The 15,564-nt window shown below is 37.3% G+C and overlaps 1 protein-coding gene across 2 annotated transcripts in view; it reads left to right on the plus strand.

Annotated features, from left to right (window-relative positions):
• Window positions 1-14,568, plus strand: part of LOC139953132 (uncharacterized) — a 127,456-nt gene extending 112,888 nt beyond the window's left edge. For both annotated transcript variants that reach the window (XM_071952552.1, XM_071952550.1), the window contains exons 20-30: window positions 2,718-2,825; window positions 3,342-3,404; window positions 4,033-4,137; window positions 5,066-5,137; window positions 5,565-5,672; window positions 6,427-6,480; window positions 7,147-7,200; window positions 7,650-7,676; window positions 8,939-9,010; window positions 9,693-9,779; window positions 12,033-14,568. In XM_071952552.1, coding sequence (XP_071808653.1) covers window positions 2,718-2,825; window positions 3,342-3,404; window positions 4,033-4,137; window positions 5,066-5,137; window positions 5,565-5,672; window positions 6,427-6,480; window positions 7,147-7,200; window positions 7,650-7,676; window positions 8,939-9,010; window positions 9,693-9,779; window positions 12,033-12,080 — 798 coding nt within the window. In that variant the 3' untranslated portion in view covers window positions 12,081-14,568. The remainder of the gene's footprint in view (window positions 1-2,717; window positions 2,826-3,341; window positions 3,405-4,032; window positions 4,138-5,065; window positions 5,138-5,564; window positions 5,673-6,426; window positions 6,481-7,146; window positions 7,201-7,649; window positions 7,677-8,938; window positions 9,011-9,692; window positions 9,780-12,032) is intronic.
• The last annotated feature ends 996 nt before the right edge of the window (window positions 14,569-15,564 follow it).

Consider the following 15,564-nt stretch of genomic DNA (forward strand, 5'->3'; position numbering starts at 1 on the left):
CCGATCCAAGGCAACGTGTTCCTTTAACATAGATTTGTTATTATTTTCTGCATGTGTCTGTTGTTCTTATCTGAAGTTGATTTTATTTCAGGTTTTCGTTTAGGTATTTAATTCTTATGGGACAGGGCCACTTTCCATTAACTTCTATGGGCACATTTCTTAAAGGGCACCAAGGCCAAAACCAGAATCCTGGAACCTTATTGGCATTTCCTGAAATTCATGGCCTGAGGTTTGAGTAAAAAGGAGAGAAGACATTAAATATAGTATTGTTGTACAGAAGAGGTAGAACTGACAAAATAGACGCAGACAGTGTTCATGTTTTCTATGATCAAGTACACTTAAAGACACTGGACACTATTGGTAATTGACAAAGACCAGTCTTCTCTCTTGGTGTATCTGAACATATGCATAAAATAACACCCTTGTAAAAATTTGAACTCAATTGGTCGTCAAAGTTGCGAGATAATAATGAGAGAAAAAAACACGCTTGTCACACAAAGTCGTGTGCATTTAGATGGTTGATTTTGAGACCTCAAATTCTAAACTTGTGGACTTGAAATCAAATTAGTGGAAAATTACTTCTTTCTCGAAAACTATGTCACTTCAGAGGGAGCCGTTTCTCACAATGTTTTATACCGTCAACCTCTCCCCATTACTGGCTAACAAGTGAAGTTTTGTGCTAATAATTATTTTGAGTAATTACCAATAGTGTCCACTGCATTTAACAAACCTGTGAATATTTTGGCTTAATCTTTTGCGAGTCAGGAGAGAAAGTATTTTGTTAAAATGCGCAATTTGCAGCATGTAGACACATTGTCTTTAAATAGTTTTGGTTGTAACAACTGAAAACACCTTTTTTTTCTTCTTTTTTCTATTATGACTTGGAATTTTTCGGAAAAGGCTGCTAATATGAACTTTTGAATCAGTACACTTTTAGACTAAATCTAAACAGCGTTTCTATCCCCACCAATTCTGCTTACCACAAACAGGTGTCTCTTGTTAACTCCCAATCTATTGAAAGATTGAACGCTCAAAGTCATTAGTTTTAATTACTTCATGCAACTTGTTATCACAAACACCTAATGTGTCGGAGTTTTAAAAAAACTCGCCTTTCCACAAAATATTACAGAACGCTCAATTCATTAGTTTTAGTTACTTCACGTAACTTGTTTTAATCACAAACACCCAATGTCTAAAAGCTTACAAAAAGCAAAACCGATTGTTGGTCTAGAAAACATTGTTCGAATATCCTGACAGTTTACCTCCTACCTGATGACGCATTTCTTTTTTCCAAGAAAAAATGTCAACTGAATGTTGGAAGAGGAAATTGAAGATCAGACGATAATCCATTTTCCTTTTCATGTTTTCAAACGGAGCATCTTGCTAATGACTGGGCAATAATTGTCTCACATGTTGACAAGTTGACATGTTGACATTTTGACCTCTCGTATACCTCCAGTATATTATTTGCCATAGGAGAACACGCAGGATTACTGTTACAGTACCATATTCATTAAAGGCAGTGGACACTGTATTGGTAATTACTCAAAATAATTATTAACATAAAACCTCACTTGGTAACGAGTAACGGGGAGAGGTTGATAGTATAAAACATTGTGAGAAACCGCTCTCTCTAAAGTGACGTAGTTTTCAAGAAAGTAGTAATTTTCCACGAGTTTGATTTCGGACCTCAAGTTTAGAATTTGAGGTCTTGAAATCAAGCATCTGAAAGCACACAACTTCGTGTGACAAGGGCGTTTTTTTTTATTATTATCTCGCAACTTCGACGACCAATTGAGCTCAAATTTTTACAGGTTTGTTATTTTATGCATATGTTGAGATACACCAAGTGAGAAGACTGGTCTTTGACAATTACCAAAAGTGTCCAGTGTCTTTAAAGGTGCACTCTCAGCCAAGTAATCGGGCAACCAGTTGGACACCAAGTTATCTTCCCCTTTGCTCACGTTTCCTCAAAGTATTTGCAGAATAAAGTTTTAAAAATGTGGAAATAACTAGAATGTGGGCATTACCAGAATGAAGTAAACATTGGAAATTTACCTGGGCCCAATTTCATAGAGCTGCTAAGCACGAAAATTTGCTTAGCATGAAATTTCTTCCTTGATAACAACAGGATTACCAACCAAATTTCCATGTGATTTTCAGGATAAGCAAACAACAGCTGAACAAGCAATATGCAACAAATAGAAATTTTGTTGGTAATCCTGTTTGTATCAAGAAAGAAATTTCATGCTAAGCAAATTTTTGTGTTAAGCAGCTCTATGAAATTGGGCCCTGGTGTCTGCCACCTTATAGTATTATTAGATTGCCGGTAATGAAACCAAGGATACCTTAAGTGACGTTAATCACTGTAGCTATGTGAACCCAAAACACTGGGGTTAACCCCTTCTCTTCCATGATAAATGTTCTGGTTTGTAATATCTTTTCACGAAGGTGGGATGGGTGGGCTGGTTGAGTCTTACCTCGCCTTCCACCTCTAGGTCCCCGGTTTGAATTCCAATGTGGACTGGGTTTTCAGTCCATACCTGAAGGTCTGGAGTAGTCCTCCCACAACTAAAACTTTTCTCTTGTCTTCTCTCCATGGGGTTTCTATGCTAGTATCGCGTTTTTGAAAATCCTTTTTTTTCAGAACCTGGTGTTTATATTGAATAAGAAGTTCCTGAGCCCAGTTGATATCTTGATGGATGTTTGTCTTTTAGGGTTTGAATGGCACAGATGGTAAAGACGGAACTCCTGGACTGATGGGTCTGGAAGGAAAGAAAGGAGATATGGGAGATGTGGGTGTGCCGGGAACGCCTGGGGAAAAGGTAAGAAGTCATTCCTAATAATACAAAGTAGCGTCTTGTTATAGTGATCGCAGACTCGGGGACACTAGCCTGTTCCCGTGGCAGACGACAAACCATCCATGTGGACAACTTGTGACGGGACGCTGACCTGCAACTGGGCGATTCGTACAGCAACGGGAGACCAACGTGCATCGACTGAATGAAGGTGATCCCCTGGCTGCCACTTCCCAGGTTGTATTGTAAACTTGGGAGTGATCCCTGGCTAAACAGTAGCTATTAAAATGGTTGAATGGCTTCTGACTGGCACCACAAACAAAGATTTTGACTAATACAGGACCCCCAACATAGGTCTGGAAAGCTCAGTTGGTAGAGCGCTGGTGTGTTCATCCGAAGGTTCTTGGTTGAAATCTTGCTCCTTCAGATAATTTTTCTTTTCTTTGTTCAAACCCAAATTGTTTTGAATCAAAACTTATATAAACTATTTCAAAGAAAATGCTATTGTTTAGTTTGTTAAATCAATACTATTGCATTATACAGGGTGAGACAGGTGATAGGGGAGAGAAGGGTGACCAGGGATCTGACGGAGCACCAGGGATCCAGGTACGATCATTGAAACTACAGTGTGCCTTCACACCCTCTTACTACTAACAACATTGTTTATTTCCTCATGTACTAACAAGCAATGTTTCTGATATCTTCAGCCTTTTTATTACCAAATTTTGAAAGGACTGCGCAAAATGCTTTCAAGCTAAATTGTCTGATGACAGAAGACAACAAATATCTGCCATTTAGAATGACCAGACAATATTCAAATCTCACACACAAATGGTCTCCCAGGTAAAAAAAATACACTCCATTTGAAACCAGTTCAACTGGTGTAAACTGGTCCCAACTAGTTCGTTGAACTGGAAATCTGTAACTGGATTGAACTGGTTCATGTGGATGCCACACCACAATATCTACCAGTTGGCCACTACTTCCTTGAACTGGTTTCAACTAGTTTCTTTTTCAACCAGCTGGACTACAAGTTGAATCCAACAGGTACCAGTTGAACACCAGTTTATTCCAGTTTAAACAAGTTGACTTTAACTGGTTTTAACTGGAATTTTCACCTTGGATTGAAGAACGGAGTGCTTCATGTATCTCAATTGAACCTTGTAGCTGCGATTGTTGAACACTTTTCCCAGTTCCACACTCCTAATGTTGCTATGATGCTTTGATTTGGCAGGGATTAGAAGGAATGGTTGGCCAGCCTGGTATGGACGGACTGACTGGACCACCAGGTGTAGGAGAGAAGGGAAGCCCTGGTGAAATTGGACCCACGGGAATAGCTGTAGGTAGCCATGTTGACATGGCGAACTATTCACTTCAATTCATAATAAATCTTTTTTTCCAGTTAGTTTTTTTTAATTCTGTGTAGCAGCTGATGATGGCTGTACAGTTTTTTGTTTTTTTTGAATTGTCAAAATTATGCTTCTGATTCTTATGGTTGGAGTTTTAGTTTTATAATTGGTTTACAAAGCCTCAAAGAGCAACTGCAACTTCTTAGTTTTTTGTCTTTCTTGTGAGGCGCTGCATTAATTGTAGAGGCACTGTGTTAATTGTAGAGCGCCATAGAAATGTTTATTATTATTATTTATTATTATTAGTTTGTCAATTAGTAGCATTTCGTCTTGTAAAGATATGTCAATAGTTGTGTGGATGGCTTTTAAAAACATAACTTCAATGGGGTGTCATGGCTGAGCGGACGCTGGACTTAAGTTCTGCAATGTACAGAATGTGTGTTTAAATCCTGACCTGGTCAGTCATGACCCTGTGACATTGAGCAAGGCATTTTATCATAGTTGCTACTCTCCTTTCAGGAGTACAAGTGGGTGGCATGGTTGGCGTGTGCGTAAAGCGCTCGCCTCTCACCAAGGTGACCCGGTTCGATTCCCGGCCGGGGCCATATGTGAGTCGAGGGTTTTCCAGACCATCCGGTTTTCCTCCCTCGGGAAAAATCACACACTTTCGATCTTGGCTGTGCTCCGTGGTCATAATGGGTTGATGTGGCTGGCAGCCAGAGGCACCCTTGCATGCCTGCTTCTGCTTCTCGTTGTAGCCGCATCCTTCGCAATTTAGCTTTTAGCTGCGAGTAAGGATGATTAGCCCCCCAAATTATTATTATTATTGTTATTATTATTGTTACAAATGGGTATCGCTTACAGATGGAATTTGTTGGCTCAGAAATATTTATGATTAATCGATAATTTTGTTGGCAGGGTGCTAAAGGTGACAAGGGAGATATTGGGTTACAGGGTGAAATCGGACCCCAAGGCATTGCTGGTGTACAGGTATAACTGTGGATTTGACAACTCTGCAATATTCTTTAAATAATCTTCAAAAAGACTTTTTCACTCCTTTTTATCAAATTGCTTTGACCTTTCAAGTTATACCCATAATATTTTTGGGATGAAAGTTGAGTTAAGTTTCCCTTTTTCAAAAGACAAAATGATTTCATAATTGAAACTCAAATTAGAATTAAAGATAAAGTTAAATCTTCATATTGTTTACATCATTCAATTACTCTCTCAACCCTGATCAAAACTCAAATAAAATTTCTTGATTGCCAAATGCAAACCACAAAAAGTTTATGTCAAATCAATTTGATGCATATTATTTCATTGTTTTTATTCTGATGAAGTGTCAATATATATATATATATATATAATTTTTTTTTTACAAAATATGTATTCATCTTGTACAATATTTATTCCACAGGGCATTAAGGGTATGATAGGGCCCCCGGGTCTGGTAGGACCAACAGGCCAATATGGACCTCAAGGGCCAAAGGGTGAAAAGGGAACTATTGGACCAATGGGTTTGTCTGTACGTAATGCCTGCACTTTGTTCATTTAGGACTAACACAAAGAACTAACACCCTTTAAAGGCAGTGGACACTATTGCTAATTACTCAAAATAATTATTAGCATACAACCTTAATTGGTAACAAGTAATGGGGAGCTGTTTTTAGTATAACACTTTGTGAGAAACGGTTTGTTATTTTATGCATAAATGTTGAGATACACTAAGTGAGAAGACTGGTCTTTGACAATTACCAATAGCGTCCAGAGTCTTTTTAAAACCATCTTAAACAGGCGTTAACCTCTTTATCTTTACTTGTTTATGTTGTCATAAAGTACTAACACTAAAGAAAAATGCTGGTATGATGTTTTTAATTATGTTCCTTCGTTTGCAGCAACAACTTTTTTAATCAGTTTTGTCTAACCGTACTAACAAAGTTTTCTCCCACCTTCAACTTTTCATTTTTATGTTCTCAGAACTTCATTTAGTTTGACTTACTTATTTACATTGACTGAAGTTTTACCCATACTAACATTTTCCTTGACTAACAAGTTTTTCAAGCTTTCCCAACTAACTAACGGTCTCACTTTATGTTTTCAGAACTTAAAAAAAAATCTTGTTTATCTTTACTGACATTTTCTTTTGTGATTAACAACAGCTGCTTGTACTTAGATTTCAATTCATTATGCCAACATTAATCATTCTTAGTGCTGTTACTTCAAGTTACTGTTTTTGCTTTCCAAACTATCTGGCAATAATTTTTGTCTTCTTCTTCCAGGGAACGAGGGGTGAAATTGGAGAGAGGGGAGAGGTCGGACCAAAGGGAATTATGGTGAGTAGTTCGGAGAGAACTCAATAATGTGAACTCGTGCAAGAAGTATGATGAGAATTGTTCTTTCTTGAACTCCCTTGAGACAAGTTAAAGGGATGCTGCAGTGAATTCAAATAAAACAGTTAATTTTGCTGTCATTTATTTCTGATATATGTATTGAACATCAATAAAATGTGTTTTGTTTATTCTCGACATATCTGACTTGCGTAATAAGCGAATAAGTCATGCCCCCCCCTTTTGTGGATTGTTACCGCCCCCTACCATCGACGTCTCGTCGGGAATTCAAACATATCGTCAGCAAAAAGAGTCTGGTCCCTAACTACACGCGCCTAGGTACCAGGCCACACAGTGCACACGTCTCTATTATATGCACACAGCCAGGGGGCCCGGCGGCTTGAAAACCATTTTTAAAATACTTGCGCATTCAATAAAAAATGTAAACAAATATTTCAGGTTTAAAAAGTCATGTTTAATCATTTAAATGAATTTAAAAAAACTGCAGCCACCCTTTAAATCTCGATGTTAGAGAAGGAACAATTTTAAGTTCTTATTGATTCTAAGTACGATAATTGGTATTTTTGTGAAGGGAACTTAGTGAGAACTCGGGTAAGAAGTGTGACAAGTGGTTTCTTGGGTTATGATCGTTGTTGTTGTTGTTGTTTACAGGGTTTGGTTGGTGATCCAGGGAAAGCTGGCAGAGATGGGCCTAAAGGAAATATGGTAAGATTCAGGAACTGATTAAAACATATTCTAACAAAATTAAGAATGTTTTGTTATTATTTTGTTTTGTCATTTCATACATAGAAAGATAACTCCTTTAGTCTGGGGTCAACTTGTAGCCTTGGATCTCAAGGGTCTCACTCAGAATCCTTGCTGTTCCCAAAAACCACGCCTTCTGTAACAGATCTATGTTTATCGTAAGATTTCTGTAAAGTAACTGCTTTGTCTTTCCTTTTTAACTTGTAACTTCGATGACCCACCGAGTACAAAATTTCACAGATTTGTTTTGCTTACGTTGGGATACACCAAGTAAGAACACTGGTCTTTAACAATTACCGAAAGTGTCCAGCCGTTGATTTCACCAACCTCTTCCTAAACGTAGATCTATGTTTATCGTAAGATTTTTATAAGGTAACTGCTTTTTTCTTTGTCCTGGTTCTTTCTTTCAGGGCCCACCAGGATTAAAAGGCGATATGGTAAGATATTTTTCAATTTTTAACCAGCCCTCCTTTTGTTGCTCTCACTAAGCTTGGGCGATATCGATTTATTTTATTCACGATATATCGCCGACAATATATCGCGATATTCGATATAATGCGATTAATTAGATTTGACATCCAGTCTTCAAACTTCAAGTGAAAGTTGTAGAAGAGACAGTCATAGCATAAGAGAGGTGTTCTAATGACCTACTCTTCTGGTTTATGGGGTGCAAGATGTCTCAGCTAGCAATTACATCTCGATATTTAGTCAATATATCGCGATATATCGATATTTCGATTAAAACCAAATCCATCCTATATCGAAATCGTTTCCAAATTAATATCGCGATATTCGATTATATCATGATATCGCCCAAGCTTAGCTCTCACTTTGTTCCTCTTTCTATAAAGAAGAACATGTTTCTATAAAGAAGAACTTTCTTCTATATTGGTGTTATTAAAACTAAGCTGATCAAGTTCAGGTTTTGGCTAATTAACATTTTAAGATTTGAAATTTTATGAGCTTCTGAAGCCTATGCCTGAGCCAGTCCTAGTTTTAAAAATGAATTTGTTTCTAAATTGATAAGCATGCGTTCTTGCAATTATCGTTCTTAGCGAAAAACTATTTTGAAAATCAATGTTTTTACTTTACTGCATGATATTCGATTATTTGTGCTGTTGTGAAGTATTTTTGATTTATTTTAAGGTAGAGTCATATACTGGTTTTTGTCAACATAATGCTAAAGTTTTGAGACAATTAATTATCAAGACAGATATAATAAAAGTCATAATATGTGAAGTTTCAGCTGAATACAGTGTCTACTTGCTGAGAAAAAAAAACAAAAACAAAAAACTGCAAAAATATTTTCAGAAGCTTGTCAAATCAGTTCATGTTTAGCAAGATGACAGCAGGTTCCAACCACATCTCTGTCGGCAGCATTCGTAAATGAACACAAACCCTCAGCTATCTGAGAACTGATTCACCCATGAATCGTTTCTCAGATTCAAATGGTGTTATTTATTTCTAATCGACAGGGTTTTCTCAGATAAAATAGTTTTGTATGATACATACAACTGTACCATCTTCATAACAAGTAAGCTTTTGGATAAAAAATACCCCCTTCTTTTGGAAGGGGAGGGGTGCTCTTTGCCAAAGTGTGACCCTACCTTCAAGAAGTAAAATGTCACAATGTGTTTATTTTGATATTTTGTTCTTGTATTGATTTCCGTTATTGTATTGATGTCGTGTTATGTTGTAGGGTGATACAGGTTTTACTGGATTATTGGGTCCAAAGGGAGACAGAGGTGACGATGGGACGGAAGGTGAAAAGGTAAATAAACAAACAGATGCACAAACCAGTTAATGGTCTGACGTTTCGACCCTAGCAGAGTCTTTCTCGAAGGCTACACCAATAGATGTATGAGTTCAACTTTTTGTTTAAGTTTTTATGGTGTTTTTACCAAAGACACCATGAGATAAAAACAAGACTCTCTACTTGTTCTCGTGCAAGTTTCCCTCCAACCTACTATCTAGACTGTTTCAAAGGGAATACCAAATAAAACCTTCAGCTCCCCTCAGTTACTTAAATGTTTTTTTCTTCTTCTAGCCCCTCAAAAATTGCTTTTAGCCTTATTTCGGGCAAACTGGCATACAAATTTCTTCAGTTTAGTTTATATCCATTCGAAATGGGAGGGGATCGATGGACACTTTCACAAAGAGCTCAAATAAAAACCACTGTCGTCTCATTTTCTGTGATTTTTCTCCATCTTTATAGCTTCTGAAGGTTAAGGTTTCATTCTCTGCATCATCATCATTTTAGGCTCTTTTTATTTCTATCTCTTGCAGTTCTGGTCCATGTTGCTCCTGCATGTACCCTGGAGTCATCTTTCCATCTTCTTCTCTGTCCACCTTTTTTCCTTTCTTTTCCCTGTCCTTGATTACCAATCCATTATTCTTGTTTTTTCTCTTGCATTTGCTTAACTTTTCTCCTCCTTTGTCTTTTTGCTCCCCAGGGTGAACAGGGAAGGCGAGGCAAGCGAGGGTATAAGGGTTCCCCTGGGGATCCCGGACCACCCGGCCTGGACGCTCCAGTCCCTGTGGTGAGTGGGCCAGGCGTTTCCGCACTGCAGTGTTGCCTCAGGACCAGATGAAGTGGGGGCTATCTACAGTGACAGTTGTGAGGACTTTAAACAAAGTGACAATCCAGAAAATAAGAGCTGTGCACATTATTTTCGTGTAAAGTAGACACTGGTTGAGGGCAAATCTCTATGAGAAACTTTTAGAGAAACTTTTAACTCACTAAGTGGGAATAACATTTAGATGCGATATTGTCAGCCAATCTTGTTCGGCTGTGGCTAGTGTAGGATTACTGCATCAGCCTTAGCCTTAGTGAAGTCATTTTACTCACAAAAGCTGGTTATTAGAAAACAACATCGATCGATCACCCCTGGGAACGAGGTTGAGTTCCATCAGATTCAAGTAAGATCAAATTCTGGCTGGCAATATGGCAGATCCGTTCAGTGACTTCACATAAAACAAAAAAACCTCTATCAACTCTTTTGTACTAACTGTCATTGTTGAGCCTTCATTCTCTGTTCTTGTTGTATGTACCATCTGTCAGTCTGGTGACTACCTCATTTATAGTCTGGTGATGGGAATTCATACATTCTAAAGGCCGAGTCACACTGCAGCGATAACGAAGACGATAATGATCACGACGCAAGTAGAATGCATTCTATTGGTTGAATTGCTCCACGTAGAATACGCACACGCTCATTCAACCAATAGAATGTGTTCTCTTTGCGTCGTGATCGTTATCGTTTTTGTTATCGCTACAGTGTGACTTGGCTTTAAGGCTGTGACCGAAATGGCGATTTCAGCTACAGGTACGGCTAGAACGTGCACGTCTGCCTTTTCTTCAGTACTGGCAGGCATGCTGGTTTAGCCGTAGCTGTAGCTGAAGTTGCCGTTTCAGACACGGCTTAACAGACTCCTAGCCGATTTTATGAATCTTAAGTGCTTTGTGAAATTGAACCCTGATGCGTATGATGTCATTCGAGTAGGGCGCCCTCACTTAGAGGTAAACGGAGGATAGGCCTCCATGCTGTGCGCTGTGTAGACATAGCTGCGCGTTTCCATTGTTCCATCATCCTTTTTCCTCTAAGACCAAGGCGGAATGACATCAATGTACAGTGTCCATTGACAACATTTTCTTTATACATACATGTAGGGCTGCCACTGTTACTTAGTCTTTCTCTCTCTCATGCATGAACACATATTGAAATCTCCTCTGATTTGTCTTTTCCCTTCTGTCCGTAGATAAGGGCAACATTTCATAACTCTGCTTTCTGCATAATTCTTCGTTTTTGGTCACCACTCTCTACTTTCAGGATTAGCGCCAAATTTCTGTCAGAAACATGAAGAGCCATTTTCACACTATACATAGCCCCATGAGTTCCGTGCGGGCACTTTCACACATTTTACTCCCCTAGATCCTTATTCCACAGGGTTTCAGTTGCACGTGTCAAGAGAAAACCTCAGGTCTTTTTTAACATTTGCCCCTACTCCAGGGCAGGGGTGGTTATTGCCTGGGTGTATAATAATTATGAACAGCATTTATAAGGCGCATTATCAATCAAAGATTACTCAATGTGCCTAACAATAAAAACTAAAAAGGCATAAAAAAAAAAGACAAAATAAAATAATATCAGCAAAATACTATGCCCTTTGCTGGGGTAGATCATGGGTTAAGCAATCCAAGTGTGAAAGGGCCAACCATTATTCCCAGGGCTTCCCCTGGGTGGGGAGCACAGTAGTTTGAAAAGGGCTAAGTATGTGTGTGCTCAAACGAAATGTGGCAGCCCCTGTAAAGATAGCTGGTTCCCTAAATAACCGTTGCGTTTACTGCACTGCTAAAAATGGTTGTCTTGAAACAAGAAAAACATCTTATTTTGAGAAAATCTTCTTGTGTCACTCCCTAGAAAATATTTTCTAGGGAGTGACACAAGAATAATTTTCTTAAAATAAGATGTTTTTCTTGTTTCAAGAATACCATTTTTAGCAGTGTGTGGATTTCTTTGCTCCCATAAGCACAGACAAGTCCATACCTTGCCTTGTCAACTTGGCAATTTCTGGTAAGGGTTTGGACTGGAGGACCCTGCCTTGGCCTCCAAGCTAAGTTAAAGAAAACATGAAGAAATAACCACGAAATAGAAGCTTAAATCTCTAGTTTATACATTTTCTTTCCAAATTTGCATGTCAAACTATTCATACTTCAGGTGACCATAAATGCTTACAATGTACGTGTCTCCATCTTTCTTAAGTCATTTCAAATGTTTTTTGTTTTTTTGTAGGGTTCCAATGGGTTACCTCTGCCAGAATGCTGCTTTTACCAACCATAGTAGGAAACGAAACCACTTGACGGACAAACAACTGGACTATTTCTTAGGGTTAAGTCATCGAGCATACTCTATTATTGAAAAGATCACGACGCAACAAGAAAAGTCCCAGAGTCGTCATTTTAGTACTATACAATATGGATTTGTACATATAGCAGATATATTAAGATTAAAGTGTAAAAAAACAAACAAAATTTTTAAAACCATTACAAAAAATACTTATAATGAAAAGTTTATATATTTTTTATTGTATTCTATTCGGAGAGAGACGTTTCCCGGTTGTGTGAAAGAGGGAGAAGTCCGGAATTTTTAGAGTTGAATTGTGAAGGTTATAAATGTGGGAAATCATATTTTATCTTTGGGCACAGCTTCTCTCATACCTACTTACCTCATTTGTCTGTAAGCTTCAGTTGGGAAAGACTTGTCAATAAAGGCCATTTAAATTGTAGTTCCATTTCGTATGGCCTGTAAGCAGATTTTGTTCTGCTTACAGGCATACTTACTTCGTTTGTCTGTAAGCTTCAGTTGGGAAAGACGTGTCATTAAAGACCATGTAAATTGTGCTGGGTTGTGGTTCAATTTCGTAAAGCCTGTAAGCAGATTTTGTATGCTTACAGAATGGCCATAAGCAGACATTTTATAAACGCTGCTTACCACATAATAAGCAAGGCAAACGGCACACAAGCTTGCTGGGGAGCCCCTTGCAATTGGGCCCTGTTGGGTATTTAGCCCTAAATATAAGGTATTTAATTATTAATCAAAACAATTGGGTCGATTGGTGTGGAATTTTAAAGTTTACCACGGTCATTAGGAATGTTATTCTTTTTATCCCCTAAATCCTGAGTCTAAAGATAGTTTTGAAACAAGTTTGAATCACCTTGCTATGTTTTCTGTTTCTATAACTTGTATTGTGTTAATGGGAATCGACAGTTTGAGATGGTCTTCAAGTGTTGTTTTTGCGGCCTTCTTTGTTGGCAAGGGTAAACAAATAAGTATTATTATTTTTTAATCGATTGTTTTTTATTTAATTGTAGAAATTAAACTGGAGAGGGTGGCTTGTTTTAGTGTCTTATATATCCATCTGGAATATGTTTTTAGCTGATGTTGTCCTAGGAAAATGTGTAAATAGAAAGAACAACAGATAGCTCAATGACATGAATTTCAATGTTGTTATTGGCTGAAATTTGCTCATGAATATTCAAAAGAGGAAAGGGATGATTTGATTGGTCACTGCTTTTCAATGAATATTGATAGCAAGGTTTTACTTGACTATATGATGCATGCAGCTACCAAACTGAAAATGCAAAATACATTTTTAGAAACAAATCTGTTTTAATAGACATTAATAAAGCTGTAAATATTTATGCACAGGAATTTGTATGAAGTATTCGTTTAAAAAACAATTTTCGTAAAAGAAAACTTCTGAAATTTGTTTCCAATCATAATTTGTTCTGTAGTCGGCCGTTCAATATATAAATAGTGGCTATAGGGCACGAGGCTGTAAACGTATTTATTGTTAGAGTTTTTTATTTATAACTTTTGTCATGGAAAACAATTTTTTTGTTTTTACTGAAACTTTCTTAAGGGCCTGAAATTTAAGGGAAAGTCACATTTTCATTTGAAAATAGACACTTTAGTTCGGAAATCAAAGTTTTCAAAGGAGGATTTTTGAAATTACCCCAAATGCAAGACCGTTGTCATTTCTAATAGTGTTAAAATCATGCTATAAAATTAACTTTTATGCATCATTTATAAAACAGTAGGCTTTGTGTTAACATGTACATATGTATAGATAATTGTGTATTACTTACATACATATAGTATCATGTATATTACATTGACCTTTTTTGCATGTAGTAAAGATATGAAAAATACAGAAAATGATGCCCGATATGAATTGAGATTAATGCCAACTTTGCACATAATTGGAATTACAATTTTTACTTTTTTATTGTTTTTTTTATTATTTAAATTTCATTTATTTATTTATTTATTATGTTTTTATTTCTTTCTTTCTTTTTTTTTTTTTTTTTTTTAGGGGGGTGCTCTTTTTCCATTAAATTGTTTCCTTTACGATAAGAAAATATTTTTTTGGAAATCCTTAAAATTTGCCTTCAAAGTTTCCATTCAACATTTGGTAAGCAATTTTTTGTTTTATATATCTGGGTTCCTTTTAGGGGTGGGGTCAAATTGGTTTTTACCACATAACAAGCTGCAAGAACTTTGTAGCAGTATTTATTTTGTAAGTCTGTAATGCAGGTTTAAGTTTCCTTGAAATGACCCTTGGTTTCCTGAAGTGAAATTTGTATTTTTTAAGGTTTTTGTTTCTGATGTTCAGACATTATGCAAAGCTGTACCATTATGCAAATAACATATACATATTTATAAGGTGCTCATGAATAATGTATTTGCTTAATGTTTTTTATCTTGCCTGTGAGTGAGTTGAATACCTCATCTTGGGCGGAGTCAATGTGTACATGAATAAATGATATTGATGACTGATCATCAATATTAATATGTAATTTTGCGTAAAACTTGTGATAATTTACTTTTGAGTCCAGAGAGAGGCGTTGATATTGTAGCACCACACATGATCAAGTTTCAAAAACAACAAAATTAATAGGAACAAAAAGGCTCTAAGACCTTGACCCAATTTCATAGGGTGCGTTCGTTAAGCTCCCCTGGATCGACCCCGGTGTGTGGCGTGTTTTTTGTCCAGGACAAACGTGTGCAGATAATTACCCACGTTTGTCCTGGAAAAAAAAAAACACCACACACCGGGCTTGACCCAGGGAAGCTAAACGAACGCACCATAATTATGCTCAATAAGACTACCTGTCAAAATACCTTATCACACGTACAGTTTGTGACTGGTATCCTGCTTATGTTCGCTTAGCGGAAAATTATGGAATATTTTCTGCTTATTTGAAGTTGGGACCAGTGGTTAAAAATTGTTCCTTTGGTAAAACAAAATCTTATGGTTCAATCACGACCATGGGCCAACTTGTTTAACCATCTAAGATAAACACTTGCTATTAAGCACAGACATATATATGCTTAGTATAAATAATGAGGTTACTACCCAAAATACATCATATGACATCTTACATTGCTGTGATTGGTACCACACTTCATGCTAAGCGACAACAGCTTTATATGAATTGGGGCCCTATAACGTCGAATGATTATAAAAACAATGTTTCTATAACAATAATATCCCCCGCCCAAACAGTAAAAAAACACCGGCAAATCGGGTTTGTGGATTCATGGCTGCATTGGTCAACCTATTGTCCCTTTTCTAATGACCTTCATTGTGGGTCCATTGTTCTTGGCTTTGTGTGGCTCAATTGTCATGTTGTCCGACCCCACAAAGGCAAGGACACGCCCCTACTCCCTGTCCAAAGTAACCCCTGCTGCTGTCCCGGGCATCCCTTCACATAACATTACTGATTTATCACAACCTCTGACCTTTCCTGAAGAGGAAAGA

Source organism: Asterias amurensis, chromosome 21 (genome assembly GCF_032118995.1).
Source record: "Asterias amurensis chromosome 21, ASM3211899v1".
Taxonomy (NCBI): domain Eukaryota; kingdom Metazoa; phylum Echinodermata; class Asteroidea; order Forcipulatida; family Asteriidae; genus Asterias; species Asterias amurensis.